General features: G+C 35.6%; 3 protein-coding genes across 6 annotated transcripts in view; 1 reads left to right on the forward strand and 2 right to left on the reverse strand.

Annotated features, from left to right (window-relative positions):
* Nucleotides 1–347: 347 nt before the first annotated feature.
* ais (aramis) lies at nucleotides 348–2,635 on the reverse strand. Of its 2 annotated transcripts, XM_069042815.1 has the most exons (9): nucleotides 2,462–2,635; nucleotides 2,205–2,408; nucleotides 1,722–2,151; nucleotides 1,601–1,673; nucleotides 1,343–1,546; nucleotides 1,078–1,291; nucleotides 799–1,025; nucleotides 579–743; nucleotides 348–525 (listed from the first exon to the last, which is right to left on the reverse strand). In XM_069042815.1, exons 1-9 carry the CDS (start codon nucleotides 2,531–2,533, stop codon nucleotides 423–425), a joined length of 1,692 nt encoding a protein of 563 aa, XP_068898916.1. In that variant the 5' UTR covers nucleotides 2,534–2,635; the 3' UTR covers nucleotides 348–422. The 2 variants fall into 2 exon arrangements, with proteins under 2 accessions (XP_068898916.1, XP_068898910.1); XM_069042809.1 differs by having other exon boundaries at nucleotides 1,601–2,151.
* A 100-nt stretch (nucleotides 2,636–2,735) lies between these two features.
* Nucleotides 2,736–9,836, reverse strand: cue (Protein cueball). The gene is made up of 6 exons (XM_069042800.1): nucleotides 9,661–9,836; nucleotides 5,422–5,651; nucleotides 5,207–5,367; nucleotides 4,271–5,155; nucleotides 3,902–4,217; nucleotides 2,736–3,846 (listed from the first exon to the last, which is right to left on the reverse strand). The coding sequence occupies exons 1-6, from the start codon at nucleotides 9,731–9,733 to the stop codon at nucleotides 3,748–3,750; spliced, it is 1,764 nt and encodes a 587-aa protein (XP_068898901.1). The 5' UTR covers nucleotides 9,734–9,836; the 3' UTR covers nucleotides 2,736–3,747.
* Nucleotides 9,837–16,576: 6,740 nt separating this feature from the next.
* LOC138126976 (supervillin-like) overlaps nucleotides 16,577–17,918 on the forward strand; it is a 73,765-nt gene continuing 72,423 nt past the window's right edge. For all 3 annotated transcript variants that reach the window (XM_069042826.1, XM_069042858.1, XM_069042863.1), the window contains exon 1: nucleotides 16,577–16,627. In XM_069042826.1, the coding sequence (XP_068898927.1) occupies nucleotides 16,592–16,627 (36 nt within the window). In that variant the 5' untranslated portion in view covers nucleotides 16,577–16,591. The remainder of the gene's footprint in view (nucleotides 16,628–17,918) is intronic.

Consider the following 17,918-nt stretch of genomic DNA (forward strand, 5'->3'; position numbering starts at 1 on the left):
TGAGACAGTAGTCTGCACAGTTGAGACAGTAGTCTGCACAGTTGAGGCAGTAGTCTGCACAGTTGAGACAATAGTCTACACAGTTGAGACAGTACTCTACAGTTTACACAGTTGAGACAGTACTCTACAGTTTACACAGTTGGGACAGTAATCTACACAGTTTACACAGTAGTTTAAATAGTTCACAAAGTGTTTTACACAGTAGCTAATAAGCAGTAATAAACAATTTAAAAATCAGAACTCTTAATAATAAGTTTTATACTATGAAACCATCCACTTCTTCAGCATTTTGCAACTCTAACACTGATTTATATTCGGTCAATATTTTAAAAATGAAACAAAACAAATCGTGTTTTCCGTATATTAAAAAAAAAGAAAAGCATAAAATTGCTATACATATTTAACATTTCATTGTGTAACATTTAACTTTCAACTTTTTTCTTCTTCTTCTTAACAATTTGCGCACTATTGCTTTTCACCACTTTTTTCTCCTTCTTTGTTGACTCTTCGCTTTTAGGATTTTTCCTAAAAATAAATGCATTTGAAAAAACAATTGCAAAAACACCAGTTTCTAGCACCTTCTTTTTATAGCCTCTACAAATTTATATTTAGGCCTTGTATTGATGTCATCTCTTTTTGGAGCAGCTTTCTCCAGTTTTTTCCGCTCTTTTTTCGATTTTTTCTTCATTGTGAGCATGTAAGGCGGCACTTCACATCCAGATTCTTTTAAAACGTGGGCAATACTAGAACACAAAAATTAAATCTGATTATTATTTAACCAATTGTATAAACCCAAACCTTCTTAAATTGATTGTGTCCTCTAGCGTGAAGAAAGTTATAGCTTTACCCTTCCTTCCTGCACGTCCCGCTCTCCCCACCCTATGCACATAAGAAATAGCAGATGGGGGGAAGTCATAGTTTATTACTAAATTCACACCCTTGAAGTCAATACCACGCGCCATCAGTTCTGTACAAATCAACACCCAAATTTTACCCTCTCGAAAACTCCTTACAGTGTTGTCTCGCTAAAGAAAAATATTCCTTTTTCTATGAAATTAGTGTATGACATAATATTACCTGCAGCTGTGTCCTGTCAGCATGAATTGCATCAACATTAATTCCATCATAAATTAATTCATTAAACAGTTGTTGGGCCCTATCTTTACTTTGTACAAACACAAGAACAGGAGGACTCAATCCCTTTCTTACCAAATCTCTAAATGCCAACAATTTGCCTTGTTCATTTCCCACAAATAGCAATTCTTGATCGACTGAATCTGTTGCTGCATTTCTAATAACACAAAATTAGTCTAAAACTATCAAAGACTTATTGAGAAATTACCTCTGTCCAATAGTTATCCTAATTAAAGCTTTCATATTGTGAACACACCATTTTGCTACAACCGGAGTGTAAGTAGCACTGAACATTGCAATTTTCTTGTCTTTATTACTGCAAGCCAGTAAAATTTGGTCTAATTGTTCTCTAAATCCCCTGTTACCTGTTTCAAACAATTTGTCTGCTTCATCAATAACTAACCACCTGATACTAAATGTAAAAAATAATTAAAATTTAATCTTTCAACAATAAAAAAAATCTTACTTTGTTAGTGAAATTGCTGGTGGGTCTTGCTTCAGCAGAAAACACAATCTATTAGGTGTAGTAATCAAAATATCTAAAAAAAAATTACAAAAAAACACCAAAAATTTCAAAACAGCTTTACCAAATTTTTGTGAGCTATTGGGGCCATACTGAGTCAAGGCCTTGTTAATTTTGTTAATAACATGTACCCGAAATGCTTTTCCCTCTGACAGTCTCATACACTCTCTTTGAGTTTGTTTGGCTAATTCCCTTGTGGGACACAAAATTAAGGCCCGAAACCCTTCCTTTCTGGGTCCCTTAAGATCATTAATTATTGGAACAAGGAAAGCAGCAGTCTTGCCTGACCCTGTAGGAGCACATGCTAGTAAGTTGCGCCCCTCAAGCATAACAGGGATTGCTTGTTTTTGTACAGGGGTGGGGTCAACATAACTGCACTTTTTCAAATTGTCTATTATACTTTCTTCCACACAAAATTCATCAAATGTTTTGGCTGGTTCTGGGACAGATTTGCCAACAACATTTATCTTGTTTAAATTTCTGTAATGGTTGACCTAAAACATGTAACCAAATAATGTAAAGTTCTTCAGTGGGTAAAGTTACACACCTCTTCTTGTTTTAACAACTTCTTTTTCCTATCATCATCTTCTAAGTTAGTATGTTTCCTCTTCTTCCCTTTCTGCCCAGAGGTCTTTAAACTGCCAAGTAATGTTATTGAGTTGTCCTCCTGCTCTGTTTTAACTGGTTCTGTATTAAATACCGCTTCATCTTCAGTTTTTTCAACTTTTATTGGATCATTCTTAGGTCCAGGCTTAAATTAGAAAAGTGACAAAAATGAAAATTAGGGTTAAGTAATTGTCTCACCTTTCGAGGGTTGTGTTCTCTTGAAAATTTCGCACCTCGACTCAACTTCTTGAAAATATCGTACGCATCCATTTGGTATTAATTACGATTTAAATAGTAAACACATTTGAAAACATGTCCATGCGAATCTTAGGTTATGTTCAAAATTTAACAGTGACATTTGACACTTTGCGCTGTCAGCATTGGCAGGACTGAAATTACCAAGTCAAAAGACGTGGGTAATTCGGAGTGCCAAAATTCAAAAGATATTCGAAGTTCGAAAATAAGACAAAGCTTTTAACAACATGTTTTTATTATTAAAAAATTAATGTACACTTTGAAAAATAGAGCTAGTTATAATATCACATTTCTGATGTGGATATTACAAACCATACCCACGTAAGTTAAATGAATGCACTTGTGCTTCATTTTTGACTATCAATAAAATTTGCCTAATATTACTACAGACAATTATGATTTTACATATGATAAAATTATGTACTACATCTAGGCCTGAAGTACGATCACCTTTGAGGCGTTACCTTGATATTCAAACCTTATCAATTCAGGCCTTAGGCACGTTTTATTAGTTGCTATTTGGCCAATTTCTTTCTATCTAACCTACTCACAACCTTGTAACTAACCAGCTTAAAGAATAAATTTAAGATTCACAGAATACAATAAAATAAATAATTCTTTCGGCCAAGTTAAACAGCTACTCTATCACAAATCAAACACCGACCCAAATTTAAATGAAAATTTAACAAATGAACAAATCAAAATAACTTTCATTGCACTAATAACAAAATGAAAACAGTTTAGCAAGATTCAAAATTAAATTTTCATAAAAACGTTATTGGTGTCAGTCACTAAAGAATTTTTGGTTGCATTCCTAGTTATATTTGAGGTTCTTAGACTATAAAACACGAGTTTAGTTATTTTACAGATATCAACAATTTTTCGTCGTTGAAGTTTCAGTTTGATTGGATGAATCGCACGATTTCAAGTGAACACCGACGGAGAAGAAGCGAAGTGCCGATAAGTACGTTTGTCATGGAAAAATTTAACGTTTTCCAGATTTCCCGGAATGTTAACAAAATAAAAGCAAAATTGATGACGACCAAAACATGTACACAAAGCACGCCAACCGACGATTATATAAATATTATATAAAGTGATTTTGTGTACAGGTTTCGCAACTGTGAACACTTGCACTGATTAGGTATAGTAGTCTTTTTACGGTCATAAATAGCAAACTTAACAATTTAATACTTTTGGAGGTCACAGCCTATCTAATATAGATAGTTTTAGTATAGATCTTCGCCGTTCTCTATGTTGGACAACAGCTTCTTCTTATCGTCGTTCTTGTTTTGGAGGCAGGCCAGCTTGGGAGGTTCGAAACACGGCTAAAACACGAACAATTTTAGCGTCAGTTTGGACGAAAACAAATTAAATATGTACCGTTTCACAAATGTTCATGTTGCAACAATTCTCGATCGTGATTTCGCACTGTTCTGCTGGAGGCTGTGGCCTGTACGTGAGCGGAACGTTCTTGTTCACGATGATTCGCTTCTTAATCCTCGGCCGTTTACGCAACAAACATGTATATACTGTCAAGCCGGTGATTGTTATTAGCATTAGAAACACCAAACAGGACAATGCTAAGAATGCGCTATCTTGAAAATGATCGATAAACTGCGGATGCTCTCTCGACGGGGACAACAACGCAAGTGATGAATAATTCGATTTTACAGCCTCTGAAAGGCCATCTACACATCTGCAACAATCACAACTAGAAAAGGCAACACACTAAGACGCGGACTACCCTACCTACAAAGAACGTCTTCTTCTGAAATTAAAAGTCCGTTAACTCTTTGTTGACAGAACACGTCGCACATGTCTAGCGCGTTCTCACATCGGTTCCCGGTGAATCCCTCTTGGCAGTTGCATATGGGGAACTCCCCTGCCTTAACGGCGCGGGAGCAAACGCCGTCGTTGAGACAGTAACCGTCGCACACATCTCTCTCGCATCTTTTCCCGCCGAAACCTTTGAGACATAGGCACTGGGGGTACCCCAGAGAGGACGCGTAGCACTTCCCGTGAACACAGTAGTTGTGGCATAGAGATATTTCGCAGAATTTTCCAGCAAAACCGCGTGGACAGTGGCAGAAGTTGTAGTCAGTCATGTGGCCCCCGTTCAAGCAAATCATTTCTTCCGTGTCCTCGGCGTCCGTCTCTTGCTTGAACACTTCGCTGACCGACCTGTTGTAGCTCGACACGGCTTTTGACAGCTCTTCGCAGTCCGGGAAACTCGTGATTTGTACGTTTTTGGCGATTATGCCCATCGGTTTCTCCTTAAAGTGGCGCAATCGCGTAGGAACTGAGTCCGTGTCGTCTTTGGAAATCTTCCAGAGGACGTTGTTGTTGATGTCGGTCCAGTAGACGGCGTCCGAGTCTACGGCCACGCCGAAAGGCTTCGAGTGAGTCCCTTCGTGGACAACCTCGCGCTCCTTGCCCTCCAAATTGGTACTCTCGATACTAAAGTAGATGCCTTCTTTGATGTCGGCCCAGAACAGTCTGTGCGACTTGTAATCGATCGATATCCCGGCGGGTCTGTGCAGACCCGAGTCCACCAAAACCTCGTGGCCGGACCCGTCCAGTTTCGCCCGCTCTATGGTAGGCTTGTTGATGTCGGAGTTTGTCCAGTAGATGTACCTAGAAGGAATGTGGTCAGTAGGGCGGTCGGGAAAATGCGTACAAACTTACCGGCGACAAACGTCAATTGTCACATCTTGGGGATTCTCATCTGTAAACGCAAAAAGAATTTTTGATTTGTAAGTCGAATCGTTTAAGTGTACATAATTAATGGTTCTATTAATTGAATCAGTCCAATATAAAATATCAGTAATGGGATCTATTGCTAATCCCTGAAATCACAATTTGTTTTAGAGTCGTCCCCCAACGTCCTGTCGCAAACCGACCTGAACGTCATCTGGAAGATCTTCGATGATGGGTGTAATATCAGTCTCTTTGGTAAGTTGGACAGTAAAGATAGTATCGTTTTGTTGGTCCATATCGCTAACAACGAACTGATGTCGCACATTATCGAACGTTAACGCTTTTAATTTGCTAAATTGCTCAAATGCCGATCCTATCAGCGATCCATTCGACAGCAGCAATTCGATCTGATCGTTGGTCACTACTGCCAAGTCTGAAACAAAAAACACACTGTACACCTTGACCGACAGTGAGCAGGTTAATTACATGAAAATTATGCAAATCATTGCAACAAGCGCACCAAACCGACCCCGCAAAACATTCGCAAAAGTAAGTTCCTTTTGCGAATGTCTCACATCTTCAGGGACTAGTCGAAGAAAACGCTCCACGAGATTTTCAATGGCACAAGCGAACGGCAGAATTTTGTATTAGTGCATAAATTAGAACGTGAGCAATTTCATTAGCTCGCGCGAAAAAAATCACGAGTGTTCTGCTCCGGATTTATCCTTCCGATTTCTTGTGCCCGCAGCGATTTCAATGCCAAATCAATTATTCCAAACCGGACGATCCAATATTAGCCAAATGTTAATTTTTAATACGGCAGAACTGACGAAACCTGTTCAGATCAAGTGAATCAATTGTCACACTTGTACCAAATTCCAATTAAAATTTTAATTTGATGATCTGGCACCAAATATGAATGAACTGTCTGACCACGGACGATTCCTACTCGATTGGTTGTATTGAGTAATCGTACGCTTAGTTTAATTGTTATTCGCTCAACAAACAACCGATTAAAACATCCAGTACTGGAATTGCGATTCTAGCATTTGCGTGGTTGACAATCTCGACTGGTGCTGATATCGAAGAAAATTTGCTGAGAGAGTCTTCAAAGCTTGCGAAATGGCGAACTGTCACGCCATCCGAGCATCCGACACCACTCGTACTTTGCTATTTTGCCGCGATAATGAATCTGATGGCGCGATCTGATCGGCAAATCGTCAACAAGATCAAAGGCGCAGCAAGATCCTTCCATACAAGTTTCCGGATGAATAAGCAAAAATTAGAATACGAGTTTGCGATTTACATCTAATTTAAATAGTCATTCCGTGAATAAACACAAATTACAGTTTTAAGGAACAAACAATTCGAAAATGAAAATTCATCTTGTTTGACAAATATCTGGTGGCCTGACAACACGGCGAAACCTTGAATGCACGTTAAAAATGTTAAAATAAATTGAAAAAAGAGCGATACAGCCAAAATAAAAATATCCGGTGAGTATCAGGCGTTAAATTCGCGATGGAGATGCGCAACGGCTGACCCCTGATCTTTAGAATCCAAACAATTCGCCAGATCCGTTCATTATCTATCAAGTGCCAAATTCGATCGTGGAATTATATCTAATCTATTTGCTTATGTAATTGTGATTTAATGGAGAAACTGAATACAGTGATGTCAAAAGTCAAAACGAAGATGCGAACGATCGACTTGGATTGATTGTCAATTTTGGAAGGCTCATTGTTCTGGACAAGTCTAGGCTTGACAATCCCGACTTCGTGGGGATAAAAAATCGCATAAATAAATAGCAATAATGCCCAATAAAACCTCCGGCAGTGATTTAAACTGTTGTAGTGTTTGGGCATGCGCCGTGGCGAGCTTTAAATCGATGAACCACGTGCTTTTCGACGTGCAAGGAGTCACGTAGACACTGAAACTTGAACGAAGGGAAAAAGCTCACCCAACATATTTACACAACAGCAAACGCAATCTAGCGATATTTTTGAGCCTGGCAAATAATTGTTAATTGCGTGCATTGTTTGTGTCGCATTTCCAGCAGTAAAAGAAATTTCCGCGCCCATAAATACACCATTTGGAGTCGTGGGGGGTCCAGTTAGGTGGTTCAGGAGCGTTGACACGACAGAGTAAACATTACACATTACCAAGAACAAATTTAAAATGTGTGCAAAATCCTTATCACCTGCGTGACATCGACCATCTATCGCAAATCTGTTTACTAGATATTTTTGGAAGCGTCACCGAGATTTCCGCTCGGATAGTGAAGAAATTAAATCGGAACAAATTAAATGACTCAATCATTCTTGCAGCAGCGGAGGGAGAGGGTCACTTTCAGGGTACAGTTTCTCAACTATGTCGACCCGAAGGTCGAATCGTAACATTGAAGGGGCATGCAGAAGCGAAAAAAAAAGAAACTTCCTATTGCAATTAATGTTTTAGTTCCGTTTTTCTCCCACATAAATAATTTATTTGGGTTTTTAGCTGGTGCCGAGTGGGACCTTGTAATAAATAATCGATCGCGACTGATACTTTGTGGCAAAAACTACGAGTGACAGTTAATTGAGCGCTCCTTCAAGTTCAAACTCATATGAACCGCAACGGAAAAATTTGTCCGTTCTCCGACAGCTATGGTGGATGCGCCAGAACCGTTTCTGCTCTGCACTCGAGATAGCGTTTTAATTATCTCCGGACTATTTCTTGTTGAGCAGAATCGTGCGATTTAAGACGCAAATTGTTGATTGGAACTCAGTAAACAAACACGGATTATCGAAAGCTTGACATTGATGCAGCATAAAAACAGATACACCTAGAAAAACGAGACTAGAGTAATTGCTTAAATTCGTGAAGATATTTGTTGCACTTTGCCGGATCGAATGATTGCATTGGGTGATCAAGGTTACAAAGGGTCCGTTCTAAAATTATTCAAGCTGGAAGGGTAACAATGACAGTCAGAGATGAACGTTTCTTCTTGTACATCAATTTAACCCAAATTGTGAGGTCCACTAAAATCGCAAATCGCTTATGTAACAGAAATCGTTTAAACGCTCGTTAGAAAGCATTCGCAGTTTCACATTTTTTTAACCTCTAGAAATAGCTCGCAATTGTCGATACACAAGTATTAAAATCATGTACTTAGCATTGTTAAGAAATTACGAATCAATTTTGTAATTAGATTTTGAAAAGCGTGGCTCATTAACATGCTTTGACCAGTTTAACCTACAAGAACACTAAAATGTGAATATGTATGTATCACCGACGCAATGAATTTGGTAGTAACATTGACAATTAAGTCCCTGCTTCATATTTATGAACGTTACAGTGGAATTTTATGAAAGAAATGGACAACTATTCACTGTCAAGATGTTTAGTGTGCCAATGAATTAGTCCTAGTTAAAATTTGAGGTCATTACAACTAATGAAATGAACCATAGAAATATCTACATGTGAATAAATAATGTTACTGGGGGTTAGAAAATAATTAACGACAATTTTAGGACCGTGTAAGAGGGTGACATATTGATTTTAAGGGCTGTATCGACAACCGATGAATAATTAAAACAGAATGTTATTTAAACATTATTTATAATAACGAGAACATTTTGCAGAGGTTGGTTTCTACATCAAATAAACATTAATTTTTCAAAATAATCCTTGTTGACTCTGGTATTCAGTATTCTTACTTTATAACTTTTACCGGCATCTATTTAAAAATAATGGATTTGAAGTAAATTATACATCATATAGATAAAATTAATTACATATTAAACATGCTTAAGGTCAACTTTTACTGACTCATATTATACAATTTTTAACTTTGAAAAATAGGTAATGATTGGAACGAAATAATTTAGTGGTTTGTGGCTGAAAACCCAATGGGAATACATTTTCTGCAATTGGATTCTGTAATTGGACTCTGCCAGACTGTCACTGAACCCACTTTGTTCGCAAATTTCCAACAGACAGGTTCAAAATTGGATCGAATTGATGTGAATTTGTTGATTGGATGTTGAACGTCTGGAACGCAGGTACAATCATGTACCTTTTATCCTTTTGGCGAAACCGCAAAAATGTTTATGTAATCCCTAACCGCAAAAGGAAATGGCATACCTAATTTTGGAGCAAACTTTGTGTGAATTCTAAGTTGAAAAATACTACGAACCACGTGTGTGGTGGTCTTATTTTAAAATTGAAAAATTAATTAAAACCAATCCGGCTCGCACTTATCGCATTTTTCCTGCGGAAAGTGTGCGTCAGACTGGTGGGTTATGTAACCAGTGGTGAATTTGCCTGGTTTTCGACAGTTCCACTGCGATATTATAATTTAAATAAATTTCAAGCGGTGGAGTGTTAGGTGTACGTGACGATTAGAAGAATCCTCATGGCGCGCGAAATTCTGTTAAAATTGTGGCCAATTTCTGACTTACCCCATTCGTGATTCTCCGTCTGGGCGACGGTACAGTGGAGAACGAAAAGAATTACGTTTAGTTTGACAAACATTTTCTAAAATTAATTTAAGTACGGAAAATGATAACAATTTCTTTACGGTGTCATTAAAGCACGTGAAGCCGCACTGCGCCCGAGCAAAATGCTAGCGTCACGGAGAATCCCTTTCCTATAAACCGTTGACAGATCAGGTTGACTCTTTTCATCGCGCTGCGCCGGCATCTCTCTTATTCTTTCTTTCAACTAACGTGCAAACGTCACCGGTCATTGGCGTGCGGACGGGGCGTCGGAACGTACCGGTTTGATTTGGAAAAATTCAAAGCCAAAAAAATCCGATAATCCGAACACTTTGATAATTCAATTTAGTTAGATTATTAAAATTGTTTTCTGGATTTACGTCACCGTTGTGGAAATTTCAGTTACATTAGTTATGTAAATTAGAATACACGAAATTTTATTCGGGAAATACCTCACGCTGTGTTTATAACTTGTTTATAAAATTGGAATATTTCAAAGAATCTAACACAGAGTCTTGATGTGCATGTCATCAATACTAAAATGACATTTAGTTTTAAGAATTATTTGCGTGTTGTATCTAAATAAGTACCGAATCATTTATTTACTTCTACATTTTGACTACTCATTTGTAATAATTTTATTACAGAATACCTGCTGATAACATATTACAATAATGATAGTGTATCTTGTATTAGTAACCTAATTTTATATAGGGAGACAAGAAACGTGATGTTTTTGTGTAGGTATATTTAGATAACTACGACTCGAAACAGAGAGGGCCAATTTTTCATAAATTTTTAAATAAATATTTTATTCACAATCGGTTAGTAACGTACAGCTTTTCTAACCTCTAAAGGTTAGAAAGTGAGCGATTACTCGTGTACACATCAACCGGTCAGTAATGATGAAAAGAGGCGTCAGTAATGAGTCGTAAGCGGTCAGTAATGAAACCCATAACTGACCTGTGGTGACGCTACTATCGCACCAATCGCGAAAATTTCTGTACGTTTTTCTGATATCGTAATTTGCTTTTCTCAGTTAAGAGATTGAGTGTTAATTTGTGTGCGGATTCCCGCAATTCTGGGGACGGTACACTCTATTTCAATATCGCACATTTTGTTTGTTAAAAAATGTGAGCAAATGTCAATTTGGTTTGACTTTTGTCAACTAAAATTTAATACAATCTCAATCGTGCGCGCCTACTAAGTTTTAATATTTTGCCGAAATAAACGATAATATTACGGAGGTTGGTTTTTATTTACATATTTTTTATTATACTGGGTGCCCCAAAATTCGCGGAACAACTCAATGGGACAATGTCAACTCATGTTAGAAAATAATGAGAAAAATAATAAAAAATTCTATACCTCTTAAATTTGAAGATATGGGGGCTCAAAAGGTGCAGCTTTGATCTCATTTATTTTAAATATTAAAAAAGATTTTCATTGTTTGTCTTTTCCTAACCATTGGCATAATAATTTTGAACGATTGTGATCAGGTTTGCAATTATTCTCTTCATTACTTCCAGCATTTCCAAATAGTAATTTTATGTCCGTTTTACCTAAAATAACGTACGGCAACATGGCTTTGATTTTTCTCCCCCATTTCCATGGATACAACAAAAATGAAATATTTGCAGACTATTGGGATACGTAGAATGTTTTTAAATGTTGCCACATTTAGTGTAACGAATAGGTCCATATCTTCGACAAAAACGAAGATTGATTTTTTTAAACATTTTTACCTGATATTTTAATTACTACTTAACAACGTACTGCTAAGTTGTTCCGCGAATTTTGGGGCACCCAGTATATTATAATGTTACTTGTTTTATTAAATGATTGATTGTGAATAAAATAGTATACAAACCTCGGCGAAAGTACCATTCCTGTGTCTCGAGAACTAGTTCACCTCGAGGGCAAGCCTCTCGGTAAACTATTGTTCTCTCGACAGGAATGGAACAGTTTCCTCCTCGGTATGTAATATAGGTACTATAATGAACCTCAATGCATTTTCTCGCGTCTATTGTTTTTTCGTATTCATCATCTTAACTTTTCATTCCCTTCAAAAAGGATGCATGAAAGTTTTACGGTGTACAGAGTATTTCACGAGTGATAATGATGCCTGACGGAATTCAAATTGCAACCCACAATACATTTCCAAAGTTAACATGGATATTTGTTTTTTGATTTAAAAAACACAAAAATAGTTCGCTGTGCAGTTTCATAAACGTCATTGGCTTGGTTAAATGAAATTGTGAAAAAACAAAGAGTTTTTGGGAAAATCTTTATTGTCTGCATAAACGGCAGAGGCATCTTTATTATATCCGCTTTTAATCAGGATCACGTCTGTTTTCTCTTTTCTCATCGTTCGAATACATTTTAATCATCGTATTTTTCGTACATGTCAGTTGTGACAAATAAAACTATTGGAAGCAAAGTCATCATGGATTCATAATTTCATTTTAAAACAATAGCATTTATTTAAAATAGCCACATTAACTTTGGAAATGTATTGTGGGTTGCATTTTCAATTTCGCCGGGCTCATTATCACTCGTGAAATATTCTGTAAATGTTTTTGCATAACAGGTGGTGTGGTATTTATATTTTAAAAAGTGTGGTAGGTACAGTCTTTCTAACCTTAAGGCAGTTAATTTCCATGTACGTAGAACTTGATATGTGTTATGTGTTTATTTGTTTGTTTGTTGCATGTTTAATTAATTCATGATTTTAACTAATTTCACACATTATACATCAACAACAAGAAACAATACTTTTTTGCCTCTGCTTATGTTGTAATTATTAAATGCTCGATGTTATCCAGCTCGAAGCACCATTTGCAGGTATAATACGGGGTGATCAAGAATGACTGAGTCTGTTGGTAACAATGAAATTTGGCAAATTTAAAATTTACCCACGAAGATTCATTTTTGTAATAGTATAAACATAACCTGCGTAACCAAGAAAGTTTTTAATGTAATTTCAAGTTAAAAAATCCGGTCAGTGCGTGGTCAGTGCCAATTACTAGACAAAAATCACCAGTATTTTCAATTGTTTCATTGCCAACAGACTCAGTCATTGTTGATCACGCTGTAGTAGGTATGTAATATTTAATGTAAAACTTTACTTGGTTTTATGAATAGGCGTTTTCCACTATTTTATACGAAATTAAGTTTTACAAAATTGCTCATTTAAGACTTGGCAAGAAAATCTCTATAATATGTTTTCAAATTGAGACTCAAGCAATTACTTTTAATTTTGAATGAAAATTTTTTGCCTCCAACAAATTATGTTGAAAAAGAAATTTGGATTTACTGAAGACAAACTATGAAGTTAAGTCGTTAGTCAATGTTTCAAATTGCTTCATAAAAAACATCTTCAGAATTATTAATTAACAAGAGGAACATAAGCAGTGGCGGCTCGTGACTCGTTGACGAGGGAGGGCTCTGTCACATGTACAGTTACGGCCACGGAATTTCGTTACTTTACTGTCAATTCGAAAAAACTTGTGTAGCCTAAACTTTATTGTCACTATGACTGACATTCAAAGTTTTTGTGACAGATATTCTGTCACGCACAATAAAAATCAAAATGCCACATGACATCCATGACATGACATGGATGTCAAAAATTCAAATGTGGGGTGTGTATATAAAACCTGTCTTACGGCTAATGTCAGTTGAATAACAACGACTGACGAAATTTCATGGCCGTGACTGTACATATTCCGGCTGTTTCCTAAAAAACGCCACAAACCGTAGCTTCCGTTATTTATTGTCCGATTTTAATAATTAAAAAGACAATACAATGGTTATAAAAACACTACAAAACGTCTTAATTTTTTATTTTTTTCAACATTAATTGTTATGTCAATTAAGTGTCACTTTGTTTTTTTTAAATAGAAACATATATTTATTTATTTTTATTCTGGTAGAGATTTTTTTTCTGACTTCAATGATGTCCAACACGTTGATTTTTGTCCAATAAAAATTCAAGAAAATAAACAACATTTTTATGTATTACGTTACAATGTTTATTAATGAAATCAAGCGCGCCGTGGATGTTTTAAATCACACACACACACACCTTCTTCAGTCCACTTATTGTCTCCACCAAACAGTAGGCACACAAAACAGAAAAAGGTATTTGTTTCTTCAAAACCACATATCCACGGCGTTTTTTATAAACACTCTTATTAAACCGGCGGGTAAATGCAGCTTTGTTTTTGTATTGCTTCTGTTCATAAACAATATTTAAATTCGGCACTGGTCGACCGCTATTTTTTAGATAAATTCAACCAAACTTCAGTTTTTTTAAATCACACTTTCATTTTGTTAACGTTAAAAGAGTGTAAATACTGCCAACACGCGTCAAAATCTCGTTTGCAACGAGCCTATGAACGTTGGGCGCCGACTTTGCTTGCCACAAACGGCCTCGTGAAACGTGACGTTGTCATGGCAACGCAACTCGACGCTGCATTCCATTGATACAGGATACGCGATCGAGAGCTCCAGAGCTGGCCGCCCTCCCCAAAGAGGAGAATGAATAATATGAAACTTACCGCGGACCGTCCGCGGACAGAGTTAGGTTACTATTTACCACCTTTGCATACGATACATTGATATTATTGACATAAAATAAATAAATCAATCAATCTTTAATAAAAAATTTAACACATTTAAAAGAATATATTTTCCTTATTTCCTTTATAAATTTCTGGGAGGGCGCCGCCCCAGAGCCCCCCCTCACGAGCCGCCACTGAACATAAGCTTTCAAGGGTGATGGAATCACGAACGATTATTATTGTTTAATGCTACTTCCTCGAGATCTATAAAACATAGGACCAGAGAAGAACGCTGAACTGAGAAATAAAGAGCAAAATGAATAAATAATTGCATTATTCTTATTGTTAAACGTAGATTTTAATGAATTATCTCTTATTAAAATTTTAAGCAACCCACTTTGGTACTCTTGATTTATGTCAGTAGAAATTTAAAAAAAAATGGAGAATGAAGTACAGAAAAAGCTAAATTCATTTTCAAATTCAGCACGCTTGAAAACCAAAAAAATCTTTTAGCAATTATAACAAGTTCTAACAAGTTGATCTTTACCTTCTTAATTAAATCTTTCTTTGAGGATAAATTTACTGTGAATTGTTTTAGTAGAAATACATAAATATGTCTTCAATCAAAAACTAAAAAAATCAGTAAATTAAGGATAATACATATTGGAACATTTAAGAGTTTTTTTTCTCTTGGTATACAGGGTGGACCATCGTATAGCATATTCGCGATTAAACCCTTTTTTAATAGTAAAAAAATTGAAATTTAGAAGGCATAATCTTAAATTTCCGATATACGAAATGGCCGAATTATTTTTTATAAAATAAAATACATGTGAAATTTGACTTTGATGGCGTTTTATTATTCTTACAATCTCACCTACAGAACAATGTAGATTTTGATTATACAAAAGTTGGCATTTAAATTAGAGTAATAACTGAATAAATCGACATTTAACGTCTATGAACAAAGTATGTATGTATTTTAGTAGCATTAGCAGAAGTATTTTAAAATGACGGAAATCATCAAACGGTGGTTAGGTTTGATTTACAAGGGTCTCCAATAAAGCTTACAAATCCAGGACCGTACCGCCAGTTCTCTTCAAATATGATTTACAGCTGGTTGTTTGCGGTAAGCGACCATTGTCAATCAAGAGTAATGACCCATCGAGGGTCGTCGTAATAAATTACTCACATTTTGGTACCAAAAATTATTAAATGTCAATTAATTTGAAATCAATAATAATTTTTAAATACATAATTTTTAAAATCAGAAATTAGTTCTCTGTGGTATTTTCAATCCAGGGAGTCGAAAAAAAAAAATTAATAATTTGAGTGTTTTAATTTTTTAGCGTCCTGACGCCATTTGGAGCGTCTGTTTGAGAAAATAAAAAAAATCATGTTGTAGTACTTTCAGTGTAGATTATTCACCGCAAAATTTAAGTTTTTAGGATGATTACACATATGGTTTATTGAGAATATGGTATTCTGTATGTAAGTATGTATTTTCGATAGGAAATGTCATTTTGATAAGATTTCATTTAAATATTTACTCACATATGTAAAAAATATTTGGTAATGTAAATAGACCCAGAAATACTTATTTCTGCTATCAGATCAGCTTATAATAATTGTACAACAATTATTTATTATCTATTATTTTAGGAACGTTATAATTTTTTTTAAATTGAAAAGATTATTGAGTTGTATTTGTATTGTAAAAATTTTACATCAACTGATAAGAAAAGCATTCTAAACAATAGATAGAATTTATAATTCGTAGATTTGTTGGTGTTTGTTTACCACCTATCCTTCATTTCTGCAACTATTGATAAACCACCTCCGACGAGCCGCCCATGGTTGACAAACGCATGCGTTCTAGGGAATTTTCGATTCGCACCATGCGGATGCGCGTTTCTTCTGTCATTTTAGCGTAGTTTTTGGAATTTTGCGTGAAATTTTTAGCATTTTAAAATTTATTTACGGACAATTTGTGAGTGAAACTGCTAGTACTGTTACGAAAACTTAGATTTAAGGTAAGCAATAATCTGTTTTATGCCGTGAAACCCCCTCGATGAATGCATCATAAAGAAGCAACCTGTTGTTGTGAATTGAGGTTATGAGTCTCAAAACATTTTTTTTTAATTAGTAGATTCCTCTAGATTTCACTCATTATTCCAGTATTTTTGTGCAAGTGTAATGTTGAATCACACATTCTGATTTTTGATGTACACGAGTACGTTAACGAACGTAGTTTGTGTTTTGTGGAGAAATGTGTTTGTGCCAATTTTGTGTGAATCTGAATTGACATGGATTTTTTGAAATAATGGTGGATGTACCCCGGCGGATGGACCCTCCAGGAGGCACCGGTGAGTAATAAAATAAGTCATTCATCACCCGCGAGACAGATAATGCACTCCGATTCTGGAAAAACAGTGGACATAATTTCAATGTCTTATGAGCAATCAGTCAGTGTAAAAAAGAATCGGTAACAATTAGTACCGTTATTCTCTAATGTTTTATCATTACCGTAGTTCGTTTCGAGCTCAATTAACATGACGCATTTCCTCTATGGGGTAAATATCTTTAAATACAAAAAACCATAACAAATGGAGTAAAGGTTTGTCAGTTGAAATCTCCCACATGGGCACATTTAGACTTGTGTAATTAATACACGTACAAAGCAACAATGCATCCAAGTCAGACTAAATTGTAATTATGTAATTTACATTTTTTTTACACACATTAAGGAAATCTGTCCATGATATAATAGAGATGGTTTTATCGAATTTTTGAAACAATGCATTTTTTTAATAACTCATGTTTGATAAGATAGGTTTGTTTATATCATTATGAAATAATTTTTGATTTGATTGACCTACAAACATACATTTTTTTAAATTTATCTTTAGTCGGATGATCTGATAAAGCTTTGATATTTAAAATTTTTCATAAAGAGCTATAAATAGAAGTAATAAATTAAATACAACAAAATTAATACTCAAAGATAATTTGTAAGAGCAGTACTAATTGAAATATCATCTGGAAGATCTACCAGGTTTATTATTTATTTGACAGGTAAGGTGTGTTGTGATAAAAATGTACATGCCTACCAGTTGTCACGTTTCTGATAGACTTATCTCCACTGAATTATTCGAAATTTATGTTTGCTTTTAAGTGCACATAAATTTTTTCCCTCGCTAAACTTTCTCCATTTGGACTTAAGCCTGATTTAGGTTAAGTGGCCTGCGTGGCTCCCACAATAAGAACGATTAGAACAGGACAACGGAAGGATAAGAGAGTGAAATTTGATAGTGGGTGATTGTCATGTGGGCAATCGATAATGATTACGTAAGTTGTAGGAACCTTGTGAGGTCTTAACAATTTTAATCTAACGGAGAACGGAAAATGTTTGTAGTCAGAACAATGCACAAACAATTTTTCTACATTTTGAGAATGTCTGGGCGTTTCCTCATTTTTTTTAAACCGTAAAGAGGAAATAATAACATTTCTGAAATATTTGGGCCCTCTAATTCCCATACAGGCAAAATAATTATTCAGTAGCATAAGATAACAATAAGATAAACAGAGATGATAAAAATGATAATAAAAAGTAAAATGTCGTTAAAAGGAAAGTTGATGAAAAATAATATATGTTTG

The sequence above is a fragment of the Tenebrio molitor genome, chromosome 1 (assembly GCF_963966145.1).
Source record: "Tenebrio molitor chromosome 1, icTenMoli1.1, whole genome shotgun sequence".
Lineage (NCBI taxonomy): Eukaryota > Metazoa > Arthropoda > Insecta > Coleoptera > Tenebrionidae > Tenebrio > Tenebrio molitor.